The 23,449-nt window shown below is 36.7% G+C and overlaps 1 protein-coding gene across 7 annotated transcripts in view; it reads left to right on the plus strand.

Moving 5' to 3' along the window:
* Positions 1 to 23,449, plus strand: part of CMSS1 (cms1 ribosomal small subunit homolog) — a 319,968-nt gene that overhangs the window by 292,665 nt on the left and 3,854 nt on the right. For all 7 annotated transcript variants that reach the window (XM_081301152.1, XM_081301158.1, XM_081301155.1 and 4 more), the window contains exons 3-8: positions 9,219 to 9,290; positions 11,096 to 11,225; positions 15,478 to 15,537; positions 16,562 to 16,664; positions 19,607 to 19,667; positions 20,095 to 20,182. In XM_081301152.1, coding sequence (XP_081157278.1) covers positions 9,219 to 9,290; positions 11,096 to 11,225; positions 15,478 to 15,537; positions 16,562 to 16,664; positions 19,607 to 19,667; positions 20,095 to 20,182 — 514 coding nt within the window. The remainder of the gene's footprint in view (positions 1 to 9,218; positions 9,291 to 11,095; positions 11,226 to 15,477; positions 15,538 to 16,561; positions 16,665 to 19,606; positions 19,668 to 20,094; positions 20,183 to 23,449) is intronic.

Here is a 23,449-nt window from a genome sequence, read left to right on the forward strand (position 1 = left end):
GATTTTGACAGTGTTAAAGACCTTTTATTGAGCAATTACTATAGTCACTCTACAAGGCACACTGTAACTCACTCAAATCATCTTCACAGTGACACTATGTGGTCAGTGGTGCTCCATTGTACAAAGAACAACCTCTGGGAATTGTGTCCTCTCTCAGCTAGCTGGGAGCAGATTCTGAGGATTCTGCTGCTTCCACTGCCCTTTTTCCCTATCCTTTCTCTGTTAGCTTGGAAAATTGGATTTGCCATATGCTTTGTTGGTCCCATACCTTTGTAAATATTCTGCTGAGCAAAAAAAAAAAAAAAAGAAAGAAATGTAAAAGCTTAAAGTTTTACTGCCTCTTTTAATCACCTTCTTCTTCCTTCTATTTCTTTCTCTACCAAATCCTTTCAAGACTCCAAGTCAGCCATATAAAATCCTCTAACCCCTTTTTGCAACCCTCCTCATTTCCCTAGCCAGAGAATTCTCCTTTCTCTGAATTTACATGGGAATCTGTGTTCTTCTGCTTCATATGAATGATATCCATCTGGATCCCCCCACCAGCCTGGTACACCCCAAGGACAGACTTTATCTGTGCATCCACAGAATTTTGTCCCAAATTGGCACTCATTATTTGTGAAATGACAAAATGATTATAATGAAGGATGACTATACCAATACTCCAGTTTTCTCACCACTCATACCATCTCCACTCTTTGTGCCCCAACTGATAAACCATCAGCTTTCTGACATTGCTGTTTACAGAGGTCTCTTGGAGCCTTGTAACTCAGTATCCATTCTTTAGCCCCATTCTTGACCTTCTCGACATAGGTCCCTCCTTGAAAGGCTCCCCCACCTTGACCTTTAGGGCAGGGGTCCTAACTCCGAGTTCTTGACTCCATCCCTGAGTACCCACATATTCCTTCTGGCTCCTCCGTGAGCTCCCCTGTGTTCTTATCCCACCACAAGACCAAGTTTCTTATCAGGCACACCATCCTTTCTGGAGCCTTTCTCCAGTTGTTCATGCACATAGAGTTTGAGTCTCCAGCTGGTTCATAAGTGCACTGGGGCCAGGATTTCTTTTGTGTCCAGTATAGTATCTAACACAGTGTTGGGAATTTATTTGGCTGACATGACCAGCTATATGTTTCCTATTATAGAAAAAAAAACAAATTATTTTATACTATATTTAAATTTTTAACTTTCTTCAGATTTGTTAGTTGCTATTCTTTTTTTTTAAGTTTTTCTTCTTGCGTGTACAAGAATCACCTGACATTGTACTGTCAACTATAATATACATTCAGGCTTTAATAGCACAAGGTGGAGCATCTTTTTAGATAAATGGTGCTCCCTTCTTTGCCCTAACTGGGCCTCACATGTGTAACTGAGTCTACGCTCATAATCTGTCCAGTATTTCAAGCAGCAGATTTGTAACTGTATAAAAGTTTTAAAATCCATACAACTACATCATCTCTAGCAACCATTTCACATCTCAATAAGTATCCTTGGCCTGCTTAATAACGTGAATATAAAGATTTGCCAGCAGTTCTTTTTTTTTCCCCAGGTATTGCTTCCAAAATAAATGATGAATTCCCTACTCCCAGAGATTGCATCACCCTCTTCCTTCTCAACATCAGTCATTTCAGAGCCAGCCCTAGTGACTTTGTAATTATGTTTCCCAGAATATAAACCTTTGCAAGGGATTTTCTGACTTTTCACTGATGCCTGCCTGATGTCAGAAGCCTTTCAGTGGTTCCATGACCCATCCCATTCCCCTCAAAAACCACAGTGGACATTTTTTTCTTCAACTAGCTTTTTGTTGATCGAATAAGATCATAGAGAAATCTTTACCAAGAAAGCTTATCCCTTCTGCTCCTTATCTTTCTCTACTGTATATTTTCAATTCGCTTCAGCATTGCTCGTTTCATATTTGTTTCATTCTTTATTTCCAAAATCATTCTTGATTCATAACAGAACATGGGACTATGACCTATCCACTCTCTGATTCACCTTTTTCCTTTCCATGACACCATCTCAGATCTATTCTTTGCATTGATTTATTCTTGCATAACAAATAGTCCAAAAGTCAGCAGCTTAAAACAGAAAAAATGTATTATCTCACAGTTTCTGTTATGTCACAGTCATGGTTTAGCTTATTGCTTCTGGCTTTACATCTTTTATGAAGTGCAGTCAAGCTGTGGGCTGAATGCAAGGATCAACTGAGAGTCCACCCTGAAGCTTACTCATGTGGTTGTTGGCTTGCTTCAGTCCCTCTGGGAGCCTCTCCACATGGTTATCTCACAACATTGCAGCTGGCTTCACACAGGTCAACTGATCCTAGAGGGAATAAGCAAAAGTAGTCAAGACAGAAACCACAGTCTTTTTATAACCTAATCTCACAGTTGACATCTCATCACTTCTGACATATTCTGTTAGGAGCAAATCAGTGAATCTAGTCCACTGGATTCAAGAGGAAGGAATGTAAAGGGGCATGAACACAGGGAAAGTTGGATAGTTGGGAATTGTCATGGATTCTAGCTTCTACAGTCTTCCCTCAGACCTCTAATGATTTATATTCCTCCAATGTACAGAATATATTCACCCCCTCTAAGGCTTGTAAAAGTCTTATCCCATTACTATATTTTATAATCTCATCCTTAAAGTCAGGTCCAGGTGCAGGTTCCTTGGGTTTAGTTCCCTAAGCTTAGATCTTTTAGTATGTTTCTTCTCAACCTATGAAACTAAAGAGAAAAATTCTTTCCCCATTCACACAACACACAGTGGTGGGGCAGATATAGGATACCCTTGACTGATAGATAACTCTTTCAAAAGGGAGAAATAGGAGTCACAAGGAGTCATTGGTCCAGCAAGGCATATGTTAGGAGTTTCTTCATTAAGTCTTAAGGCCAAGGGTAATTTTTGTATCTCTTGGTTCTGTCCTTTGAGTACTTTGTTCTGCCCTCAGTCTCATTATTTAAAATGAAAAATAGCATATATTTGCAACTGAGCAGCTCCTTCAGCCTGCTTCTTGACATAATTCTGAGGATCCAAATGGCTCTCTTTATTTTATTTTCTGACCCTCTCAGCCCAAACTAGTGGTATTCCTGCATACATAACTCCTTTAAAATCTGTTTGGGTCACCTCTCAGTCTTCTTGGATCATACTCCATTAAGCAGAAGTCAAATCCACAAATTCTTGGCAGATAAACCCTTCTCTCCTTGAGCCCTGCTGAGACAACTGAGAAATAAAACCCCTTAAGCTTCCTAAAGGCATATTATTTGAGAAAATCTGAGGTATACACATAATATTTTTAAGAGCTCTTATGTGGCTGAATAGTATAGTATCCCCCCCAAACTTAGCCACAGTTTTGATTTTTATAATATAAAAATATTAAATGATGGGCTGGGGTTGTGGCTCAGCAGTAGAATGCTCACCTAACACATGCAAGACCCTGGGTTTGATCCTCAGCACCACATAAAAAGGAAGGAAGGAAGGAAGGAAGAGAGGGAGGGAGGGAGGGAGGGAGGGAGGAAGGGAGGGAGGAGATATTGCGTCCAACTAAAAAATAAATGTTTTTAAAAATTAAATGAAAAATCCCAGAAATAAACCATTCATAAGTTTTAAATTGTGTACCATTCTGACTAACATGATGAAATCTCATGCTGTATCATTGTCTACTCCAGATGTGAATCATCCCTTTGTTTGGCAAACCCATTGTGGGCAGGTGCATACTACCTTCCCCTTAGTCACTTAGTGGCTGCTTTGGTTATCAGATAGACTGTCGGGTAGTATCACACTGCTTATATTCAAGTAACCCTTAGGAAATAGCCTAACACTACATCACAAGACTTCTGTCACTCACCTCACTTCATTCCATCATAGTCATTGTATCATCTCACATCTGAGAAGAACATAAATACCATATAGTAAGATAAGAACCAGTTGCAGAGGCACATACCTGTAATCCCAGCAGCTTGGGAGGCTCTTGCAGGAGGATCACAAGTACAAAGCCAGCCTCAGCAACTTAGCCAGGCACTTAGCAACCAGCAAAACTGTGTCTCTAAATAAAACATTAAAAAAGGCTATGGATGTGGCTCAGTGGTTAAACACCCCAGGTTCAATCCACACCACCAAAAAGAGAGAAAGACTACATTCACATAAATTTTATTACAATATATTGTCTCAATTCTATTTTATTAGTTGTTATAATTAATCCCTTACTATACCTAATTGTAAATTAAACTTTTTCATAGGTATATAGAAGAAAGAAACAAAGCGTTTTTAGGATTTGAACTGTTTGTACAAAACTGTAGTTTTAAGCATCCACCAGAGGTCTTGAAACATCCTCCATGGGTGAAAGAGAACTACTACACTTGAGACACCACCTTTGCTCTTTCTGAGGTCTTAACAAATGTTTTTGCAGTCACACCCTTGATCTCATCTCTAACAGTCCTCTCAATTTAACTCCCTCCTTTTGCATTTTACTATAAGTCTCAAGAAATAATCAAGTGACTCCTTCAACACTATGTGGAAACCTCCTTAGCTATCTGACCCATCTTCTTTTTTTACCCATCCACCTCCTATTTCCTCTCCATCTGCTGCCTGACTTAGCCAACACAATATCCAACACATATTAGTTAAAGCAGTTGTCACTGTTACATTATTATTACATCATGGAAATATTGTTTAATGCTGATTTTAAAAAAGAAGCTATAATCATCTCTCTTATGCAATTATTTATTTTCATGGCATTCATTTCTCATTTCTTTATTTGCCTGACTTGGTGTTTTCCTATTGTTAATTGACTCCTTATGTTCCACCATCTCTTCCACATGCCTATGAATAATATTTTCCATAACCCAAATAGATCAGTCATTTTTTCCACTCTAAATTGGCTATTATCTAAGTCCATTAAGCAATTGAGACCACTTAATTATTTTCTAGGATGCCATTTCAATACTCTCTGGGGTGGGACACCCTTTTTGGTGAATCCCATCTTTTTTTTTTTTTATTGGTTTAGCCCTTTTGTTTTTCCTGGAATAAAGCCTTTGATATCTGTGAGTGGGAAATAAAATTTTTGAGACCTTATTTTTTTGAAAATGTCTCTGTCTTAATCTTATGCTTGATTAATAGTTTGGCTGGGTATAAAAGCTTTTAATTTACAAATAATCTTTATCACAATTTTGAAGGCATCATTCCATTGAGCTCTAGCATCTATTCATACAGTTAAAAGGTCTTAACATCATTATTTTTCCTGATCCTTTGTATTTTGTATATTATTTTTCTTTCAGCAATTTTTTTGAATCTTTTTTAATCTATGATTTTCTTAAATTTCACATTGATGCTCTACATGTGAAATAATTTCTTATTCATTTACTGTATATTTAATGGGATTTGAATAGAATTTCATGTTCTAAATAGTTTCTTTCAGTTCTGGAAAGTTTTTCTTGTATTATTTCTTTTTTTTATTGTTGGTCGTTCAAAACATTACATAGTTCTTAATATATCATATTTCACAGTTTGATTCAAGTGAGTTATGAACTCCCATTTTTACCCCGTTGTATTATTTCTTGATCACTTCTTCCTTATTTCATATTATTTATTTTTCAGTAATATCTTTTATTGGATTGTTGAATCTCTTGAGTGAATTCTAACTTTCTCATCATATTTTTCTTCCCAATTTTATCTTTTTCTGGGAGATTGCCTTTTTATCTAAAAGCCTTCCTCTTACATTTTTTATTCCAACTTTCTTATTTGTTTTAGTGTTTACATGTTCTCTAATTTTTCATAGCATCTTGTTCTTATTTCATGGTTGCAAAATATTCTGTCTCTGGGAATAGCAATTGTAATTGTTTTGAAGTGTACCATTGTACCATTCATCTTTCTTCCAGGTTGTTTTGTCCTTTGGTTGCTTGCTCTCATATTGGAAACTTTCCATAGATGACTAATGAACTTTAGTGGTCTATTCATATTGCACAGAGAGTCACTAAATACTTGGTGAGAAGTTTTTGTACTAGGGTTTGTTGATCATTGTACTCCATGATAGTGTGATAGAATGAAAAGCTGCATTTTTACTGTAGGACCCAAATGTCACTTTTTTGTATCATTTTTCTGAGGCTATTCCATTTTTCCAGAAAAGAATTAAGTACTCTTCTGCCTGCAGTATATAAACATGGAACAGATTCAGGAAATGGAGGTAAACCTCAACTTCTGTCCTCTTTTCCCTTGCCAAACTTCTTGGACCCCTTCATCTCTCCAGAGAATAAACCTCCAGTGTACTTCCAGGAAGGACTAAGTGAAAGGCAGCAGCAATGAGATGGTTGCTTGGCTGCCAGAGTAGGAGGTACAACCTAGTAGGAGATTGGGGGATGGAGGTTGCAAAATATTCTAAACATCAACTTTCAACAAGTCCCTTTCTTTTCCAATCTTCACTCTCTATAGTTCCTGGCATCCAAAGTACAGTCCAACAGGCCAGACTCACTTATTGTTAGCTTCTACCTCTTGAGAAGCCCCAGTGCAAACTTTCTCTCTCTACTAAGTACCTCCATCAACTCTAACCACTTTCCATTTTCCAAAATGTTTAAATCTCTCCACTACTGCTGTCCTTTCTCCTGGTTTCTTGGTTCTTATAAATTTATACCTTTTTAGTGCCCTTTATTCATTTATTGTTCATTGGCATTTGGAGGTGGCTTCTTCATGTTAAACCAAGAGTCATTCTTAAAGGATATACCTTTTTACACATATTCTTTCCAAGTGATTTCATTTATTGTATGTATAATGTATCATATACATACATGCCATTTTATTTTTTTAATATTTTTTTAGTTGCACTTGGACACAATATTTTATTTTATTTATTTTTATGTGGTGCTGAGGATCAAACCCAGTGCCTTACACATGCTAGGTGAGTGCTCTACTGCTTAGCCACAACCCCTGCCCCCCTTTTTTATATTTTAAGGAATTGAAAATATGCCCCAATTGTTTCACTTAGAGGCTATTGTTGTTGTTTGTTTGTTTGTTTTTGTTTTGTGTACTAGGGATTAAACTCAGGGGCACTCAACTACGAAGCCACATCCCCAGCCTTATTTTGTATTTTATTTAGAGACACGGTCCCACTGAGTTGCTTAGCGCCTCACCATTGCTGAGGCTGGCTTTGAACGTGGGATCTTCCTGCCTCAGCTTCCTGAGCCACTGGGATTACACAGGCATGTGCCACCATGCCTGGCAAGGCCATGTTTTTTATACACTTTGAGGGACATATGATTCTTCAAACTACATATTGACATTGCCATAAAAAAATGACATTATGTGTCAACTGTCAAAGTCACATCCTATAGGAATTGATTTTATGAAATTGTTAGTGGTTTGGCCTGAGTCTGCCACATCTTCTTCCCCAGTCTCTCATAAAGTAAACATCATCAAATGAGTTCATATCTTTACAGCTGAGCTGATTTTTCAAGTTAATTTATGTCATGTTTGAGTTAATCATCTTTCTAGCATAATTTCAATGTGCACATTGAACATATTCCTAGAGAATATCTCCATATACTAAATAAGAAAACGTAACAGGTTTTTAAATCTGCTTCCCAAAAGCCTTGTCACTGGTGAAGAAATATTATATATGCCTTAAGAGATTTGCTAATCATATCCAGGCCTCTTCTGGAGGAGCATGAGCTAAACATTAGCCTGGTCTGTAACTAGACTCTTCTGAACATCTGGCAGCTTCTGTGACATATTGGTGGCCTTGACCCAGTTTCTTACTAGCATGTACCAACATCAAATTGACATGAATCCACATCATCCACAAGACAGCTTAACTTTCTACATTAAAAAGGCCATGATATCTTTCTTTTCTTTTGCTATGATGCAATTGCTCTTTGCAGGTTTTTTCTTTTTAAGTGAGAAGCAGCTAAAATTTCAAGATTCCCATGTTATTTTTTAAAAGAAATTTTTTTAGTTGTAGATGGACACAATACTCTCATTTATTTTTACTTGGTGCTGAGGATCAAACCCTGTACCTCACACATTCAAGGCACGTGCTCCACCACTGAGCCACAACCCCAGCCCCTCCCATGTTATTTTAATCCTGAACCTTTTAAATCTGCTTCTTTACCAACTGAAACAGTCTAGAAACTTCTGGTCCTTGGCCTAATGTCTTGAAGAAATTATATAGCATTATATCTCTCTGTCTGATTTGAGGCCATAGGCTTTCCTAATCTGCAGGCTGTCTGCAAACATATAATAGAAAGATTCATCTGTGATCATTTTAAACAGAGCCAGTGGCGACAAGATTGCTTTAGTTAGTAGTTTGCCAGCTTAAATAGAATACACTCTAGTTGGAATGGAAACTGAGTTTTCAAGGGAAAATTCAGGATGTTTTACTTACATTTTATACCTTACTTGGCAACCTGTTGGAAAATGTTGCATAGAAGATCCAGCATAGGAAACATTTTATATTCTTGCTTATGATCAATAAATATGGAATCTGAGGCATTCTATTTTATAAATCAAGGTCTTAGTCCAAATTTCCTGTTTTCAACCTAAGAAAAAAAAAAACCTCAGGATAAAAATAGCACTGAGCTGTATAGGGTGCTCAGGGGTCAAGGCAACAGGCAAAATAAATTACTTTGTATGCTGTGGTGTTGCAACTGTTATCAGACCATTAGCAAAGACATTAATTTTGTAGTCACTATAAAAAGTATTTGGTACAGCTGGTTTTATGAAACCATAAGTAAATATATCCTACTTTGGATTTTCTGTGCTTATGGAAAAGAGGAAAGGAATTGATAATACAAAATAATGAACCAGTGACTTGGAAATGCAGGCTCATACACAGCCAGTTCATGGAAAACTCCAATCACTCTAGTCAAAGGCTTGTCTTGCCACATCATAATTTTAATCACATCTATTTCTTGCCTCTTTTTTACAAACTGGCCACTGTCTTCCATCTTTAATGCTCTGAACATATCCAGCACACATATACACTCACTCAGGCATTTTGATATTTGTTCAAAAATTTTCCAGTCTTAAGTCATTCACACTTCCTGAATTTCTCAAATTCTCTCAGCTCTGCTCCTGCATAATAAGCTCCAGTGGGTCTCCCAACATCTCAGTCTGCAGAATATTACCAAGGTACTCTGAGGAATACATGCAGAGCAGAAAATGCATTGGGATTCATACCATTCATTGACACATCATCATGTGAAGATGAACATCTCCTCATTTGTGTTTCTTTATAGCCTAAAGAATGTTTCTTGATAAAACCAAAGGAAATAAAAGAAGACGCCAAAAAGACCAGAAAGAGGAAAAAGGTAATATTAATAACATCTTGTGGTGATATGGCCCCATGTTGTTTCCATCACATGTTTATGTGTCATACTTTGATGAAATAACTATTATAGTCCCCACTTTAAAAATACAGAGATCATTAAGATCGTTAAGATAGTGAGGTTTGGTGACTTCCCCAAGGTCACTAGTAATGTGTTCTTGTTGGGGCTAAAAATAAATTCTTCTGATTGCTATTTCAGTCTGTGGAGCACCAAACATCTTTGTGATCCACCCTGTGTTTTCATTGTGGTTAGGTGTCAGATCTGCATTTCTAACTTAGAAGGAGCTTAGAGCTATTCCTGCCCACACTGCCCTGATCCCTCTGATTCTGTCCCCAATACTGACCTTCTTTTCCTACTTATTCCAGATTTTGAGACTCTATGCCTTAGAATATTAATTTTAAAAATAAATAAATGAAGGTAGCATAAGGCATTTCTGACTCAAATTTGGAACCATAATTTAAGACAAAAGTTCCCCCTTCCATTTTAATATTTGCCTCTGAACATAAAAAAGACTTTGTTGCTCCTATACAACTTTTTTATGGCTTAGCCTTTAAGAAAATATGGTTAGCTTTCACCTTTCCATCACAGTTGTGAAAACAGCAGCGTAATTCTCTCCCTGCCAAGAAGGGTCTATTGCTGTAGTCAGCAGAGGAAATATGATTGGGATTAGAGGAAAGAAGATGGACTCAAACCAGTTACTTAACAGCAAGCTTTTAGAAAATTGAGAGTGTGCGTGCATGTTTTCTTTTCTTACAAATGGCCAAATAGGAAGACAGGAGGTGCCAAATTGGCTGAGGTTTGGCAAGTTCTTAAAGAAGTGACTTTAACTTCTTTTTGATAATTTGTACACTAATGGCCTTGAGGAGTGTTAAGTTCTGTGGCTCAAGGTCAGAACTCTAGCTGGATATTTTAGCCTTGGCTGAGGTCATGCTAAAACATGCCCACTGATGACATATTTTTAAATGTTAAGTCCTTTGACAGAACCTTGATCATTCTTGGCAGTGGGTAGAAATGAGGATATTATGGAAGGAAGGAAAGGAACTGGAGTGGGGGATGGGGAATGGCTCCTTCTGGATCTTTGGTGAAACATTAGAAGGAAGAGAGAAGGAAAGATTATGATGAAAATGAAATAAACAGTTGTGTGTTCCCAGTACACTGCAGACATTGAATAGAATTGCTACACAAGTACACAAATGAATCCAAATCAAAATAGATGTGGGAAAGCACTTCCTGTTAGAGTATCACTTCTCCTTTCCATAGGACCACTTGAAGATTGTCAGTTTCCCAGGACTTAAAACTCAGGGGTGTAAAGTCCCCTTTTCAGTAGGCTGCTATGCTCAGATTACTCCCGCAGGTTTAGCTCTAATGCCAGAAATCCAAACTGAGACTTGGCACCTCAAAAACCAGGTTAGGCAAGAAATTCTCAAAATTCTACTCTTCCAAGAATAGATATCTTTTAAGGGTAAATGAGAGATTTCCATACCAACAAAATCTCTTGACTTTTAACAGAAAAGGCCCTATTGTAGAATCTTATGCAGAAATTTCAGTTCTTATAGAAATCATAGACCAAGAGGCACAAGAAGCCTTTCAGATCACCTCTTCATTTTTTCAAAATAATAGTTATGTCCAGGAAGTATTCAGGAAATGTTCTTAAGTGTATTTATTAGAGCTTACATTCACACTCAGCTATCACCAAAAGGTGTGTGCAGTTTCAATGCCAGAGGAACAAGCCTAAGCCAAATCTCATTCTGAAATCTTTCTATTTTGTTTTTCCTTTCATATATTAGAAGAAAATTACTGATGTTCTTGCAAAATCAGAGCCCAAACCAGGGACACCAGAAGACCTACAGAAGCTAATGAAGGACTATTATAGCAGCCATCGCTCAGTGATTGAACTAGAAGAACTCAACCTACCAGGTACAGCCAGGCTTCTGTTTTCCTAAGGATGAAGAGCAGAACATGCTTATTGTTTCTTTACTATACATTATGGTTAGCTATCTCAGGCAATAAAGTAATACATTTTCCATTTGCTAATTCCTTCTTCCTCAATCTAATAGGTTTTTTGTTTGTTTTGTTGTTGGGGGTTTTTGTCTATTTGGTTGGTTTTGGTTTGGGGTTGGGTTTTTTGGGTACCTGGGATTGAACTTGGGGGCACTCAACCACTGAGCCACATATCCAGCCCTATTTTGTATTTTATTTAGAGACAAGGTTTCACTGATATGCTTAGCATCTTGCTTTTGCTGAGGCTGACTAGTGATCCTCCTGCCTCAACCTCCTGAGCTGCTGGGATTACAGGGGTGCACCACCATGCCCAGATTAAAACCAGGATATTCAGCACAAGCACTCAACTACATTGCAAAACATTTTCGTTGTTTTATGTTGTTGTTGTGGCTGTTTTTGTTTTTTGTTTGTTTGTTTGCAACAAAGTCTCACTAACTTGCCTAAGCTGGCCTTGAATTTACAGTCCTCCTGCTTCAGCCTTCCCAGTAGCTGGGATCATAGGCATGCACCACCATGCCTGGCTCAATCTAACAATTTTAACTCCTGAACATTTCTTTATTAGGATGCTAAACAATATTTGTTGAATCTAAAACTAAAATTTTTTTGTTGCTTTTTTTTTCTTTTTTTACTCAAAAAGATTATAAAACTATAGATATGAAACTTTGGTTTACTTCTCCTTTATAAGAACTTTAGCCTTAATGAGTATCTTAATTTTTAAATTTTGTTTATCTGGATTTCCTAATCATGGTTTTGTTTTTGAGAGTCGTATTTTAGACTTGGCATGGTGGCTCATGCCTGTAATTCCAGCAACTCAGGAGGCTGAGACAGGAGGATCACACGTTCAAGGCTAGCTTAGCAACTTGGTGATACCTGGGCCAAAATAAAAAATAAAATGGACTGGGATGGAACTCAGTTATAGAGCATTCCTGGGTTTAATCCCAAGTACACACACAAAAAAGAGTAGTATTTCAAGTAGTTTTCCAGATTTTTTCAAACAAACTGTCTAAATGACGTAACCAGATTCTGAATTTTTAGTAAGGTTAACATCTCTTCCAGATGATTCTTAAGTCTGCCATAGTTTCAGATCTACTGCTGTTGAGTATTTATAATTAAAATGTATGTTTAGTTATTGAAATAACTGATTTCAAAATTATGGTACATTCAACACTTTTGCACAAGCCTGGCAGAAAATAGATGTTGTCATAGAAGCAAACCATAGAAATTTTGGGTACCTCTGTTCAGATGAGTTATTTATAGACTATGAGGAATAGCTAATACTACTTTTGGAAAAAGCCAAGAGTAGTTTGATTTTCTTTTTCCATTACAACTTTATGCTTTCTAGAAGCTTAAGAAGCTGAAAAACAGTCTGTTCCCTGGATTTTTATAATTATTTTGTGATATGCTTTTTTTGAACTGTATAGGGGTTTGAAGACATGAGTGCCCTGTTTCTTTTCCAAGAAAATTACTCTGAAGGGAATTGAAGGAGTGCATATGCACATGAGCAAGCTTTGGAGTTTGGGGCTTACTGAACCCAGACAGCTCCACTCCAGCTCCTCTGGCATGAGAGCTATATCCTGACTGCTCTGTCACAGGAACCAAGTGCTACAACAAAATCACCTCTCAAGCTTTACCTAAAATTTTATTTTTATGTGACTCACTAGTCAGTTTTCCCTGCTAGTTCTTTGTTAGTACATACTTTTAAAACTCAGGAAAGATTCATGAATTAATGGGACTGCTGCTATTCTGTAACCTTATAGAATATCATAAACCTCGATTCTCTCTAGAATTAAGAGCTAAAGATCAGAAAAAAAACCTTTAAAAACTCATCTAGGTTCTGTATTGAGTTTGGGTTATATTATTGTTTTATTAGAGTTCAGTAACAAAATTAGACAAGAATGTGGAGTCTTGAGTTTATTTACAGAGAAAAAAACTATCTTAGAAATATAGCCCAAGAAGCAGGCTTTCATTTTCAGTTAAGAAATTAGGCTATTCTGAGACACAGTAAACTAAGGCATCATTGGAAGGTTTAGGAGAAAGGGCCCTGGTCACTGCACAGATGAGTCCAAGGACAGAAAGGAAGTTTATTCTAGGTGAGGGCAGGGAGATGCCATGGGTTATTTGGAACAGGCACAATAAAGGGCATAAGCATAAGGTGGATATAAATAATAAATATTGTTCCTACTCAGTTTGTCATGTATCTAACTTGGTTTTAATTTGAGGTTGTTTGTGTTTGCAGGGCGGGAACATGTCTTTTCAATTAGTATTGTGCACTGTGGATTGTTAATATCACACACATGGCACTTAATTAGGGTTTTGAGGCCAGAATTTCTAGGAGCTAATTAGCTCTGCTGTTGCCTGAGAGCTGCAGTGTAGTTTACATCCATGATCCTAAATGCCTAAAGGCTAGCTGCAACTGAATCTCCAATGAACTTTTTAAAATGCAGCCCAAGCCCACTCTCAAGGACTTTTGAGACACTGTACCAAGGAAAGTCCATCCCACGAATCTGTATCTTTTGTAAAGCTCCCCAAGTGAGTCTCATTGTATCCAAGCTTAGAAAAATACAGTGGCAATGGCAGTGGCAGAAACCAACAAAGGCTCTAGAACATATAATAGGCAACATCTTTGAAGTTAGTTACTCATGTACTATGAGTTACATACGCTGGGGTCACAATACAAATTTAGAAGTATTTTGCTTCCTAACACTTGCTATATTTACAGAGAAACTTTTTTATAGAATCAGGTTTTTAACTGTTTTAGTCAGCTTTTTCACTGCTGGTACTAAAAGATTCAACGATAACAATCTTAGAGGACAAACAGTTTATTTGGGGGCTCATGGTTTCAGAGTTCTCAATCCATAGAGAGCAGGCTCCATTCCTTGGGGCTCAGATGAGGATGAACATCATGGTAGAAGAGCGTGGCAGAGGAATGCAGCTCACACAATGATCAGGAAACAGAAAAAGAGACTCTACTTGCCAGACACAAGTGTCTATCCCAAAGCCATTTATTGTCTTGCATAAGCTTTTGGGGGTCATCTCACATCTAAACCATAACAATAAGCATAATGTTGCTTTTTTATGCATCAAATGAAAACAAGTTAAAGGTTTTACATAATTGATAGCCCATGACAGCCATTGGTCAACAAGGGCTCTGTTTTATTTTAATGTATTACATTGTCTTTTATCGTGACATTGTATTTTGATGCATTATTTCCATTCTTCCCAAATCCACACTAGTTTTCTTTCTTCGTAGACATTCATTCCAGTGTTACTATATATTTTAAATATGTATGTATTCTTACAAAATATGTCATGTTGTGTGTATATGTTTTAAATCTTATCTAAATGACTTTGTATTGATCCTCTCTTTGTGTTTTTTTTTCTTCATTTCACACTTCTCCAGATATGCCTTATGGCTTCATGCACATCTAATTTATCACTTCCAAATGCTACATAGTATTCCAGTGTTTTCATCTACCACATTTGTAGATCCGTTTTTCAAGATATGGACACTATGTTATTCCTGCTTCTCCATATCACAAATATTGCCACGATGAATGTCCCTGTATATATCCCTTTATAGACCACACAGGATTTATTTCCATTATTTACCCAGAAATGAAATCAGGGTATCATAGGGTATATAATCCTTGTATTATTAATTTTCAAAATAAGTATACCAGTTTACACTTCCATCCTCCATGGAAACATTCCAATCACCCTGAATTCTCAACAACACTTGGTATTATGCATCTTCTAATATTTGCCATTCTAAATGAGTGTGGTGTCTCATCATTGTATTAATTTGTAGTTCTCTGATGGTTAGTGGGTTTGAGCATCTCTCATAATTTTTTTGGCCATTTCCTTTTGCCTTTGTATGTTGCTTATTCTATGAATTTGGAAAACAAAGGTGCTTCATCTCTCTGCTGAATAATACGCAGAGTGTCTGTTTCAATACTCTAAGAAATGATGAGCAGCTCCATAGAGGGTTTTTAAAAGTTTACTTCTGTGCTACTGTTATTTTAAATATTAAAGGATGCTTTAAAATATATAATGATTCTACAATTCACTGATGTTTTATAACTTGTTCAAATATATATCATTCATATTTAATCTCTCGTGGTTGTGTGTTTGCAAAATTCTCTACAAAGCTTGTTCATCATATTTCTAGATTCCTGTTTCCTCAAAGCCAATGATTTGACTCACAGTCTTTCATCATACCTAAAAGAAAGTAAGTTACCTTTGGTCTTTAAAAAAATTATTAACCTGGGGCTGGGCTTGTAGCTCAGTGGTAAAGTGCTTGCCTAGCATGTATGAGGCACTGGGTTCAGTTCTCAGTACCATATATAAACAAATAAATAAATAAAGGTCCACATTAGAAATATTGGTCTAGAAACCAAAGAATAGTGTTCTATTCCCATGTCCTTAGTAACTTGCTATTTGACCAGGGACAAGTCATTGAGAACTCCTTGAACTTGATTTTGTTACCTGAAAGATAAGGAAATTGGACTGTGTTGAATGCTATACCAGCTGTGAGATCCTGAAAGTCTGTTCACGTGTTGAGAATTCAGACCATAGCAGTTACAAAGTCAATCTGTTTTGATCATTTCAGTATTGTTGGGCATAGCCATGGATTATTCATATCAAGTTGTCATTTATGTATGGCCAGCAATGAACTAGTTTAGGTACAGAGATTTAACATTTTTCTTTTAAATCGTAAGCAATTCTGATGAAAAAACTTTTCTCAGCAACAAATTCAGCAATGTAAATCTAGGTAATAATATATTCAAACTCACTGCTTTATAAGAACTAACAAAAAGAAAAAACATACAAAATGCTTAGCACAATGTTTAAGGAATGTTGGCTGTTATTTAAATGTCAGTTCTATTTTATGTCTTACACTGGGCACCTCTTTAAACCTAACATTATTGGGCCAGAATTCTCCTGTTTAATCAATGTTGTTTTCAATTATCAATCATAAAATATTGAAAATTTGTTAGTCTAAACTTTTTTTTTTACTTAGTTTTAAAACTAATCACATTTAGGTGCTTGGCATATTATATGTTTTGTGTTGTAAATTAATGACATGTCATTTTGATCTAATATCTAGAATAACCAGAAAACAGAATTATAATGATTAGTGTATATTATATTTCATTTTGCTTAAACACTAATAAGAGGTAATTGGAGAATATGCAAATTTGGGGTCTCTAATTTACTATATTCAAAATAATTTTACATGCTCTTTTTTTTAGTCTGCCCTAAGTGGGTAAAACTTCGGAAAAACCATAGTAAGAAGAAATCTGTACTGATGCTGATCATCTGCAGCTCTGCCATCCGAGCCCTGGAGCTCATCAGGTAGAAGTTTCTCCAATTCTACTTCATAAATGCTTTCTGATTAACTGATAGATGCCAACCTGATACGCTCTGTGTGCTGGAGTTAAAGTAGTAATAAAACAGAGTCCTTGCCTTCATGAAATTTACATTCCAGTGGAGGAGAGAGACAATAAACAAATAAGTAGACATCATAATGTCAGGTATATTAATAAGTTATATAAAGAAAAACCAAAGTTTAGCAAAGGGATAGAAGTGAATGGGGACTCTGTAAAAGATTGGTCATGGAAACCTTCTAAGGAGACAACATTTTAGCAAAGTTTTGAATGGAGTAAAGGAAAAAGCCAAGCACTTATCTGAGAGGAGTATTCCAGGTAGAAGAGACATTATCCACAAAAGACCCTGAGGTAGGATGCCATTGGAGGATTCTGAGCAGAGTATTCCAGTGATCTGAGTTGTCATTTTAAAGGATCACTTTACTTTAGCTGCTGTGTGGGGATATAGTGTATAGAAGCAATGAGATTATACCAGCAACATCCAGTTAGAAGGAAAATTAGAAGGGATCTGACTCAAAATAATAAGAGAAGATAGAATCAAAGGAATAAACTTACCAAAATCTACATAAAGAAAACATCAAATACAACAAAAGATCCTGAACAAAGAAAAAGTTATACTGTATCCTTGAATAGGAAGACTCAATGTTGTAAAGATGTCTGTTTTACTTAGGATAATGTACAAATTTCAGTTTCCCATTAAACTTCAGTAGAGTTGTTTTTTTTTTTTTAAGAGAGAGGGAGAGAAAGAAAGAGAGAGAGAGAATTTTTAATATTTATTTTTTAGTTCTCAGCGGACACAACATCTTTGTTTGTATGTGGTGCTGAGGATCGAACCCGGGCCGCACGCATGCCGGGCGAGCGCGCTACCGCTTGAGCCACATCCCCAACCCAGTAGAGTTGTTTTTTAAACTAGATAAACTTGTTCTAAATTCATATAAGAAAGTATGCAACTCAAAATTAGCAAGGAAATTCTGAAAAAAAGAATACTAAAGAAGATATTATCCCTTTCAATTACAAATGTATATATTACAAAGTCTCAATAATTAAAACATGTCACCTGTATTACAGATCAGAACAGTGGAACAGAATTGAAAGTTCAGAAACAGACAAATGCTTATAGAAATATAACATATAGCTAAGGTGACAAACTAGAAATCAGCAGAGAAAGATGGATTATTTAATAAATTGGTCTGGAACAACTGGCTAGCCTTCTGAAAAAGGCAGGCTAGATTCATATCTCACTTCTTACACCAAGATAAATCTCAAATGGACCAAAATTTTGAATATAAAAATTATATATTAAAAATAATTTGTCAACGTTTTACTAAGTTCTCTCACATACCTTACTGTATTTTTGTAGAATAAACACAAATGTCTCCACTGGGTAAGTGGTAACATTCAACTTTCAGAGAAGAGTCAACAGAATAAGACAGGATGCACTGGGAACAGCTCTCTCTGGGAGCCAGGCTCTGAGCCAGGCTTTGACAGGAGACAAAAGAAAATCCAACTCATGAAGAAAAATGAGCTTGGTCATATGGACAAAGGTGCAAATGTAGGCACTCAGTAGATACTTAGCATCTATTTTTCTAAATGAACTAATACAATCATGAGTTAGAAAAATAGTTAGTAAACTTTATAGTCCTTTAAACTCTCCTTTCCCCCACCTATGCATACACATAAAATGGTATCACCTACCCACTCAGTGAAGCAAAGTATTCCTTTCAATTCTTTCTGATGCAAACATAATTGATGTTAAACTCTGAATTCTGGGCACCTGTACTTCCTGGTCCTGAGATCACAGCAGTTCACATTGACTTTTTATTGCTTTAAAAACTACCATCTCAGAACTTATTTCAGATTGAAATGTTAATGGCAAAGACATTGACTTAGAGGTGACCTCTTAAAAGCAAGTTGTCAAATTGATTTGAGCTTTTACTGTATATAAATTCTTTTCTAAGGGGCATAAAAATCCTGTACCAATTCTCACTATTTTTCTGTGTCCCTGATAATACTACGATCCATTTCAAGTTTAAATGAATTGTAAATTTGTTTTTGAGCAGGCTCAACTCTAACTTTTCTTATGACGTCTATTCTCTTGGGAGCCATGAATTATGTTAAACTGCCTTCCTAGTTGACCTTAACATGAAGAAAGTTTATGTGTATGTAAAAATCTCACATGCAATAGAACTTCCATAGCACAATTCACTATTTTGCAAACTTTGTGTTCCTCTTGGTCAATGATATTTCTCAAAACATCATAATATATAAAAAACAGCAATATTCCCATGTTGGGTCTATTCCCAAATATCAGTTAAAAGATGGTTCATTTATGCCCACTCAAAACAGAATTTCAGGTGCTATATTTCAAGTGCTCTTGAGAGCCCAGGTTGACAGCACAGCTCCAAGATTTCTTGTCCAACCAAAATTTGTGTGAGAATTACACTACAGAGGAAGTTAGAAGATAAATTCTCTGCCAGGAACCTGAAATGTGGAAAGTCTATATAATAAGAGAAGGGCAAATCTATGTGTTTCGGTAATCAAGGAAGACTTAGTAAGGTTAACTTTGTGTATGAAAGTTAGAAGTCACCACAGATATGTGCCTGAATAAAAGGCCACTCCGATTTCTGATTCCTTTCAGGCAGGGCCATTATCGCTCAGGCTGACTTTGAGCTCTCAATTCTCCTTCTTCAGCCCAAGAGTAGCTGAGATTATAGGCACCACTATTGAGTCCAGCAGGCCACCTCAATTTCATTGCAAAAGGGTTAACCTGAAAATTCCAGAACTTTGTAGATATATACACATGTGTATGTATGTGCATATATACACACACATTCTTTGAATACACTTAGTAGTCAACACAGTCCAGAATGAGTGAGTTTTCTTAAACATTAATCTATTTCTTTTCATTAGATCAATGACAGCATTCCGAGGAGACAGCAAAGTTATGAAATTATTTGCAAAACACATAAAGGTAAGCTAATGGTTCCTGATAAAAAATGTAAGTCACTGCTAAGAGCTACTGCCAGATCTCAGCTTTTTTCTTCAAACTCTTCTCCTAATGTCCTTAGTGTTTTCTTTGGTGGCTTGCTTATATGACATGTTTAGCAACCATTCTGGTTTTCTTTGAATTTCGTGCCTCTGCATATCCTCCCCCCACCCTCATTATTCTATCATGTTCCATTCCTATACAGCCACTGAGGCTTGATTCCTGGATTCTTTGAGGGTTTGCCAATTTTCTAGGGAAGTTTTTTCCTTGGCCCTGGAACTTGATCCTAAACACCAGTAACCTCATTTGCGCTTCTCTTTTTTAGCTTCGAGTTAAAATACTGTAAATTGGCCTATAATTGCAATTCTTTAATGTTTCTTCTTTTTCTCTCTTCTCTTCCATCTTGGAGCAGGTTCAAGAGCAGGTAAAATTACTGGAGAAGCGTGTGGTGCACCTGGGTGTGGGAACACCAGGCAGAATTAAAGAGCTCATTAAACAAGGTAGGAAAAAGGCAATGATACTTTTACCCAAAACTAGGAATTGCCTTATCCCCATGTGAGTTTAGGAAACTGCATTTGAATATAGAGAAACCAGACCTGTAAGTTAATTCCCCAGTGGGAAACTTATCCTGTAGTCTCTGAAGCCAGCCAGTGAGGATAACGCAATGGGGAATGATAAGCTCTGTGATAAACTGAATTGCATTTGCCCACCTAAACCATTCAAATCCTACCAGGTTAGTAGATCCAACAGGTTTCATCAACCAGTTTGCAATCTTTGGAATTTGTAGAGCTGGTTGTATTGACCATTTGCCTTCCAGGTAATTGATTCTTAGTTCCCTGAGATTCCCATTCTGGTTGAGGGCTGGTATATAAAACTTTGAGACAAAAAAAAATGCAGTTTCTATAGATAAAATAGAGATATTCTGTATTATTCCTATCCAAATGCATTTCTCTTTTAGTACTTTATTCAGAAAGTATTCCAGACAGCAGCTCCCAGTGAATTTTTATATGTTGTTGACTTTCTTGAAGCCAATAGCCTGAGAACCTGCTAACCTGTTGATGATCTTTTTATCTATTCTGCCAACCAGACTTCTAAGTTACTTACTTAATGTAGTAATAGAACTTTGTTTTATAACTGTCTGGAGCTATTCCTAGATTATTGTATATATCTTAAAGTATATGTTCATCAATATAGTAACTGAGTACAGAGATGGGCATTTACTCAGAAACAACCCAAAGACTGGTTTCTCTCTAGATGAAAATCATCCATTGTTAATTAAATCCAACCGTATGCAGAGTTCTATGCAAATGCAAAGAAGAAAGAGACTAAGTAGCCTCCAACAAGGAAGGGAAACATACATTTATTGAATTCCTCTTTGTACTTAATTTAATGCTAGACATCCTTTTGTATGCTGTCTCATTCGGTGCTCACAGCATCCGGACTGGCTAACACTCTTATTTTTTATGAGAGAAAACTGAACCTCAGAAGGTTTAAGCAATCCCTGAGGTCGTTCAGTCCAGGCCTCCCTGGTTCCACAGCCTTTTTCCCTGAAGGAACTCATGACCCAGTTCAAGAGCTAAATGTTCACAGAATGAGTTTGACAACATGAGGCAGTCAATGCCGAGAGCCAAATGATCATTAAGTTCTGTAAGATTTGAAATGAGGGAGAGATTATTATAGAGGCCTGACCCTGCAAGGAAGGATCTTTAACTGATCTTGAAATTATGGAGAAGAGCCCACTCAAAAAAGGACAGGCAGATCCACACCGTACACCAAGAGGAGACAGTGAGTAAACAACATAGTGCTGAGATAAAGAGCCCCTAGTAAGGTTTCAGACCTTGGAATTCAAAGCCCAGGTCCAGCAGTTTACCAGCTCTGTGATTTTGGCCAGTTAACCTTTTTAAGCCTATTTCTTTATCTGAATGACAGGAATAATAACAATATCTACCTCAGAGATTGTTATGAAAAATGAAGTGCCAATGAAGAGCTCAGCACAGGAGACTATGTGGAGAAAAAGGAACTCCCACTTTTGTATGCTGTCTCGTTCAGTGCTCACAGCATCCTGACTAGCTAACACTCTCCTGTGCTGAGCTCTTTATTGGCACTTCATTTTTCATAACAATCCCTAAGGTAGATACTATTATTATTCCTGTCATTAGTGGTTGTACTAATATACAATCCCAAACCACTGCTGGTGGGATTGTAAATTAGTACAACCACTATGGAGATCAGTGTGGAGGATCCTTAAAAGACTAGCCATGGAACCACCATATGACTCCTTGGTATTTACCCTGAAGAATTATAGTCATCCTACTACAGTGATACATGCATGCTCATGTTTATAGCAGCACAATTCACAATAGCCAAACTATAGAACCAGCCCTAGGTATCCATCAACAGATGAATGGGTAAAGAAAATATGGTCTATATACACAATGGAGTTTTATTCAGCCTTGAAGAAAAATGAAATTATGTTCTTTGCAAGAAAAATGGATGGAACTAGAGACCAAATTCAGAAGGTCAAAGGTCGCATGTTTTCGCTCATGTGAAAGCTAGAGAGGAAAAAAGAAATGAGGGAGTGGGGCATGGATCTCATGAAAGTCAAAAATCAGTAGATGAAAAGGACGCAGGGGTGGGAATGCTGGGGAGTGATATTGGTCAACTGATATTGTGTGCATGTATGAATATGTAACATCAAATCCCATCATTATGTACAATTATAATGCACCAATAAAAAATGTGGAAAGAAAGACTGTTAAAATTAGATTTCCACAGAGTTGGGAGAAAATGTGAAGGTTAATTCATGTGGAAAATCATTTAAGAGCTGTTGATGTTGTATATTAATGAAAATAACTTACTTCTGAATCTGATAAGATATTTAATATTCATTAGCATCAGGTGTTGAGCTGCATGCAAAGAACAGCCACCCTCACACTCTAGAAACTGGAAGTCTAACAAAGCAAGACCAATGGCACATAATGCATTTTATTTTATTTTATTTTTTTAGAGAGAGTGAGAGAATTTTTAATATTTTATTTTTTAGTTCTCGGCGGACACAACATCTTTGTTGGTATGTGGTGCTGAGGATTGAACCCGGGCCGCACGCATGCCAGGCGAGCGCGCTACCGCTTGAGCCACATCCCCAGCCCCACATAATGCATTTTAAATAGCTGTTTATGACTTAACAAGATGTTTATGGTGTTAGATATAGAGGAGAGTTTTTAGACATTGAACCATATCTCCTGACAGTGGAATGTGTACAATTAGAGACTGAATTTTCTTGTTATAATTTAATAATGAAGGGGATTTCCTGACTATAAGAGTATATGAAAAATACAAAAAGGGACAGAGAAGAAAATAAGGCACTACAGAGATAATCTCGTTAGTTATAATGAATATATTTCCCTTCAGTCTTTTTTCAACATATTTATGCATTTAATACTACAGCTTATAACTTTGCAGCCTACTTTTTTCACTTACTATATATTTCATGAGGACTTTCCTTGTCTTTCATGACTAGATTTAGTTTTTCACTTGTGATATCTCTATAGCATTCTATTGAAAAACTGTACTGTTGTGGATTTTGTTCAGGTTTTTGTTTTGTTTTGAGGATCAAACCCAGTGCCTCACACATGCTAGGCAAGCCTTCCACCACTGAGCCACAACCTCCTCCCCCGACCCCTGGTCCTTTTTCAGTTTTTTTATGACAGGATTTTTGGTTGTATTTTCTAATTTTTTGTGATCATCTTTACAAGTGACTATGTTTA

This window comes from Spermophilus citellus (genome assembly GCF_964194105.1).
Source record: "Spermophilus citellus genome assembly, chromosome: 7".
In the NCBI taxonomy this organism is placed as follows: Eukaryota; Metazoa; Chordata; class Mammalia; order Rodentia; family Sciuridae; genus Spermophilus; species Spermophilus citellus.